The 6,067-nt window shown below is 62.0% G+C and overlaps 1 protein-coding gene across 1 annotated transcript in view; it reads right to left on the bottom strand.

Moving 5' to 3' along the window:
* The window catches only part of LOC105307750 (protein argonaute-2), a 65,399-nt gene extending 59,603 nt beyond the window's left edge, over positions 1-5,796 (bottom strand). The window contains exon 1 of the mRNA XM_023524974.1: positions 5,774-5,796. Within this exon, the coding sequence (XP_023380742.1) occupies position 5,774 (1 nt within the window). The 5' untranslated portion in view covers positions 5,775-5,796. The remainder of the gene's footprint in view (positions 1-5,773) is intronic.
* Between the last annotated feature and the right edge of the window lie 271 nt (positions 5,797-6,067).

The following is a 6,067-nucleotide window of genomic DNA, read 5'->3' as shown; positions in this document are numbered from 1 at the left end:
GAGAGGCTAGCACGGTGTCCGCCAATCCCTCCACTCGTGTGCTTAGAAATTCCATTTTTAGAACCACGTCTCAATCAGTGAAAGGGAAACACGGTGAATGAGTAATCAGCTTCCTGTGTGAGTCACAGGCCATAGCAACCAGGAAGTCACGGTGTTCTCAGCGGACGCCCTGGGAGGCGAGCTTGTTATTACTGGTCCTCACGTGGCTGGGCTGTCACCGGCTTTTTACAGGAGGGTCACGGAGCAGGGCTGTGTGACACCTGCCCCCACGCGCCATCTCTTGGCCGCGCCCTCACAGAGGGACACTGTCGTCCCGGCACCCCTGAGTAAGGGAAGGAGACAAGGGCAGAGCTGGCACACAGGACAAGGAACCGAGGTGACTAGAAAAGTGAGGGTGTGCCGGAGGGTCTCAGACGGGTGGGGCTGCAGCCGCTCAGCGCCCGCCCGCACACTCCTGCAGGGCGGCCCACTGCCAGCGGCAACCCTGCTGACAGTGCTCCCCAGGGAGTTCTGATTACGTCCAACTTATTTCAGGGTGGCGGGGCAAAACAGACTCGGCTGCTTCGTGGAGACAGGAAGGGAGGGAGGGCAGGGCAGGCTGTGGCTGCCAGGTGCTGGGGACTCCCCCAGCCGGGCCACCTAGGGACTTCTGAAAGGTGGCCCAGGGGCACCAAGAGCCTATGAGGGCCACAGCCCATCGGGGAAGCTGGCACCTGACAGGCGGGTCCGGCTTTAAGCGCAGCCCAGTCTCAGACTCCCCAGGAGTGACGCTCTGACCCCGTAGTGAAGTCCGTGGCTCAGGACACAGACACACGGCTTGAAACCACACACCAGCTGTCTTGTCCCCGCCCGGAACCGGGAGGCCCAGCCCACAGCAGGGGCAGCGCTCGGAGGGCTGGGAAGGCAGCCTGGCCCCTTCCAGACACCTCTCGTGCACACCATCTCGTCACCGTCACCGACGTCCCATCACCGACGTCCCGGAGAGCACGGGGGAGGGGCTCGCTGGACACCTGCAGGCCGCCTCAGCGGCACCCGCGGGTCACCAAGGCGCCTGCTTCTGCCTGTGGCGGCGGGCAGACTGGCGGCCGCGCTCACTCGCGGTATGTAGAGCCCTCTGATCGCCGAAGCACACGCTTACTGCAAAGCTCACACCTGCCACATGGAACACGGAGAAAGCGACATCGCCTCTCACGCCACCTCTCGGGGATTGCCCATTAAAATGCCAGGCTCTCCCCGCGTGCACCGTGACGCGCACGTGTGCCGTGGGGTCGCACGGGTTCACACTCGCTTCCTGCCGCAGCGTACGCTGTGCACATGCGTCTCAAAACGCATCGTCGATGACTGTGCGACTTGCTGAGTCACCTGCCGATGCCATTTCGGCGGCTTCCTAATTTTCTCTTTAGAAAATAAACGCTGTGCTGAGTACGAGCACCTGTGCCCGCGTCCTGGGAGGGACAGCGTGGGTCAGCCCGAGGCTCTCGGAGCATGGGGGCCAGTGTCCGTGGCCAGCCAGGGCCCCTACGCCCGCCCCGGCCCCACCACCAGCCTCCCATTGGCCCCCGGGGCCGACCCACCGCCCCCCGTGCTGTGCACCTTCTCACCGCCACCCGCCTGGCCCACCCTTCCACCCACACACTGAACACGGCGCTCAAGACACCACGTCTGCCCGTCTGCCCCAGCCGCGTCGTCCTCCAGCCTCTCAGCCTCCAGACCAGCTGGCCGACTGGCTGACCTGCGAGGTCTGACCCCAGTCCGGCCAGCGCTGGTCCAGGCCCTGTACCGACCCTGCCCCTGAAGAGCTCAGGGTCCGGGAGGCAGCTGGGTGCCGGCACGAGCAGGCACGGGACAAGGGTCCTGAGTCCCGACCCCCGGCCTCAAAATCTGTGGGACAGAAGCTTACAGTGCCTCCCAGATGCTGGCAAGCCCCGCCCACCACAGAGCCAAGGAGAAGGACACGACGTGCCCTGCCCTCCTCCTCTGCCTCCCTGCTGCCCTGCCCGGCGCGTCAGCAGCCTCCTAGCCACCGCGGGCTCTCATTTCAAGGCTGGGCTTGGGGACTGGCCTCTCTTGATGCCCCCATACAGCAAACCAGCCTTGGCGTGTGCTGGGTCCCATAGACCGCAATGCTGGGTTTTGGTCACCTGCCCAGTGTCCAGGTGACCACAAGGGGTGTGCCTTCCAGGGCGGGGAGGGGACTACCTGTCCGCATCTGTCGCTCCCATCCTGGCCATCCCAGCCGCCCACTGCAAGGACCCGGGAGACGCTGCGTGGGGAGACCAAGCCCCGCGGTGATCAGATGCTGCTCCCCGCTTCTCGGCCTGCCTCCCACGCCCCACCCCTTCTGTGCTGGTTTCACCAGGGTCATGTGACCGTCCCTTCTGACGTGCTAATGGCCCTTGGGAAACAAGTGACCCCACGGCCCGTCTCTGCCTCAGGGGGCACGACACGCAAATTTGGCAGGTGAGTCTGGAGTTCACGGTGTTGCTGCCAAGACAGAGCCATAGCCCATGCTCCGTCCCATCCTCCACCGCGGCCCTCACCTGGGCAGCTGGTCTGGCTTCCTGAGGCACAAATCCGGTCACCGGGTGTCCCAGGACGAGTCCTGACCAGGCAATGGCCCTAGTGTCAAAGTGCCCCGCCCACCACCCTGAGGGTGGCGGTGGTGGTGGCGGTCCCCTACGTACCTGTGAGGCAGGAGGTCTTAACCTGGGACCCATGCAGAGCTCAGGGGGCTGTGACCTTGGACTAACCTCTAAGGGAAACGCAGCAGTGTTCGCAAACCCTGTGACCCGTAGAAAACAGGCGACTCTCACGGCACAGGACAGCGGTACGGACACCGCGAAGTACACTGTAAACGCACCGCTATTTCAAAAGCGCATTTATTAGACCTCTGCCGTCCCTTGTCCTTAAATGTGACGAGGACGCCTTCTCAGTGCTTGTCACCCGTTCGTTTGGTGTTTCTGTGACCGTGTCTCGACAGGGACCAGGCTTGTCATCCTATGCATTTTGTTCTGTGCCTTAAAAACACTCTGGAAAGGTTCCGACCATAAGCTTTGCTAGACAGACAGAGGGGTTCGTGACCCCACAACGCCTGCTCTCCATGGACCCAGTGGCCTGGTCTCTGAGCAGAGGAGATGAGGCCTCAGCCGCTGATAACGTCACACGGCCTCCCTGGTTCCTGTGGCCGCCGGGAGGTGGGCGGGCCAGGAGGGACAGCCCCGCAGACAGCACCACGCCTGGCAGTTCCGATGCTGGGGCTTCTGTCTCCATGGCCGCCCTGCGAACGCCCGGCCCTAATGTGATGTGAGCTCACGATGTACCGGCTGCCATGACAACCGGCTCTCCAGACTCGCCTACCACGCAGGCTCGGAGTCAGGACTCGGAAGCCAGACATCTTGATAAGGCCTGTGACGGCATCGCCTGCTGCTTCAACCGTCCCAGCCCCACGGGAAGAGAGCGGCGGTCACGGGCACGCCCGCCGCCGCCCAGCGTGGGCAGCGAGCAGACGAGCACGGCTGTCCAGGGACGCTTCCCCGCTGCTGGTCCCTCAACACTTAGCACATGGAAATGAATTTTAAAAAGCTGCGTGACACGTGAGGCCAGGCACACGGACCTGGAACCTAATGGGCAGACAACAGCCCCCACCGGCCGGCCTCTTACTGCAACTGCCATCATGTGTCCCTGTGCGACCAGCCGGGCGCCAGCCCGTGCCATCAGGCAAGACGACAGCCTTGACCACAGGTGACACGTACCATGCACTAAATCACAGAACCGGGAGCCGGAAGTCACCTTGGAAACCGGGGGTGTGTGGGGGGGAGTGACTCGCCCTTCCCCCTCCAACCTGCTCTGAGTCATCGACTGCGAGCCCAGCTGTAGGCGGGTGCTGGGGACACGCCACCACCGAGACAGGGCTGGGGGCTCAGCCGGGGGGAGGCAGCACTCAGACTTCCTAGAAGGGCAGAATGCCCGCTTCCTGTCGCCACCCCCAACCCGACCGCTCCTTCCACCACGTCTCATGATGAGTTCTGTGACCTTCGAAAACAAAAGCTCTGTATGACTGTTCACTCCCGGGTGACTTAAATGTTCCTTAAGAAAAATCTAAACCACAGTCGTTAAATAAACGAACAGCCTGGCTCTGAAGTGAGTGGCTCTGGTGACCGCAAGTGGCCTGAAGGCTCCGTATGTCACTGGCGGCTCTGCTGTCACCTGAGCTTGTGCCACCGGCTCGCTGGGGTTCTGGGTAGGAGCGCGAGGCTCTCCTGCAGGACGTGAGCCCGGCCCACCAGCGCCCAGTCTCAGCGGGACCAGGACGAAGATGTACCACCCCAATACCACGAGGCCGCTGCCGAGCCTCGCACCTCGGCGCGGGCATCTGTTCACAACTGTGCATCCAGTTTCCTCCTAGAGTCATTTCTATTCTCTTGGGCAAAAGACAGTGACAGAAACAGCTCAGGGCGGGTCACCCAGCCACGCCTGGTGTGGACGTCAGTTCCTTTAGGCTTCTGGACGTCCCCGTGAGGAAGAATGGGAGGCTCTGGGGTCGATGACTCGTCAGGGTCCCTTGGCCGGGCGGTGGCTGGGCAGGGCCGCCACCCAGGTGTGTGACTCCCGCACTGGCCTTCACCATGTGCTGCAGGGGACAGACGAGGAAGCAGGTGCTGTGTGACTGGCACCTTCCTGCGAAAACCAGGACACGTGGCTGCCGCTCACGGGACCCACCTGCTGCCTACACAAGCAGGTCCCGCGGACGGCCACCGAGTTGGCTGGACCGCGTCCAACACACTCGCAGCAGCCTGTGTTGAAATGACCGCAGGCCCCTCCCACGCAGCACGCAGCACGCAGGCGGGAGCACCTGCTCCGCCGGCTGCAGGTACCAGAGACCCGCGCAGTCCACGGAGCCGCAGTGCTCGACCCGGGCAGCCCGCCAGCGCCTGCGGCCGAGCGCACACAGCGATGCCGCCGAGCTCCCGGGGGGCTGGGCCCGCACCCCGCCTCCGCCATCCGGTCCCACCCGAGCGGAGCCGGGCCGGACGCAGTCCGTGTGTCCCGCGCTCACTCCCAACCTCAGTGGTCTCCGCTCCAGGTCCACTCATGAGCACCCCGGGCTCGCGACGGCGCAGGGGACCCATGCCCCTGGAGGTCGGCAGGTGCGCGGTCAGTATCAGGAGCGTCTGTGACCAGCACGCTCTGGAACCCGGAGTGTTAGCTGGAGCCAGCAGGGGTTTCGATGTCATGATCAACAGGAGGCCATGTCCCCACCCTCAGGGGAACGGTCACTTCAGCCCTCGTGCCCTCGGACAGGTCTGGTCCCGCTGAGGGAAGAGGAAACCAGAGGAGGAGAGGGGGACCCCCCGGCAGGCTGTGGGAAGGCGGCCTGTGGGGAGCCAGCCAGCCATGGGGTCACAGAGCTTCTCTGGAAATGTGTCATCTGTATACGGCCACGCAGTTCCTGTAAGTCTCTCGTTTCTTCCTCTCTTGGTAAAAATTCTCTGGGAAATTCCCGTCTGTGTCACCCCGGTGCTGGGCAAACCCGGAGCGGGTCCTGGAAGGCAATCGAGCAGGGGCAGCCACGCTGGTGACAGTGCAGCTGGGGTGCAGGGCGCCCCAGAAATCGCTCGGACGCCTCGCCCAGCTTCTGTAGCTGAATGACTAACGTTCTAAAAATACCACCTTGCTGTAGTGAGTGCGTGCACAGGGCACATGACACACACGTACGGTCTGGGGCTAGCTTTCCAACTCAGCCACTACCCTCGGGCCGGCGCTAACAACTTACTCTCGATTTTCTTGCAACTTCAAAGACTTTTGTCTATAGTGGGTTTTTATAAATGAGCTTCTGTGGTTCCACCTGAAGTTCTAACCATCATTCAAAACGCCATCTCCTTGAGAAATGGTTCCCAAAGCCACCCCTGTGATGTGTAAAAAAAAAAAAAAAAAAAAAAAAAATTTTCCTGTAAAAGTTGTTTTCGCGAAATTCCCCTTATAAGTTAAAAACATCCCCTCTGACCCACCATCTGTCTTTACTTGACAGTATTAGAAATGCCGCAAGATATACAAGGAGAAATTACAG

This window comes from Pteropus vampyrus, unplaced genomic scaffold (assembly GCF_000151845.1).
Source record: "Pteropus vampyrus isolate Shadow unplaced genomic scaffold, Pvam_2.0 Scaffold514, whole genome shotgun sequence".
NCBI lineage: Eukaryota > Metazoa > Chordata > Mammalia > Chiroptera > Pteropodidae > Pteropus > Pteropus vampyrus.
This window is presented reverse-complemented; position numbering and strand designations above follow the sequence as displayed.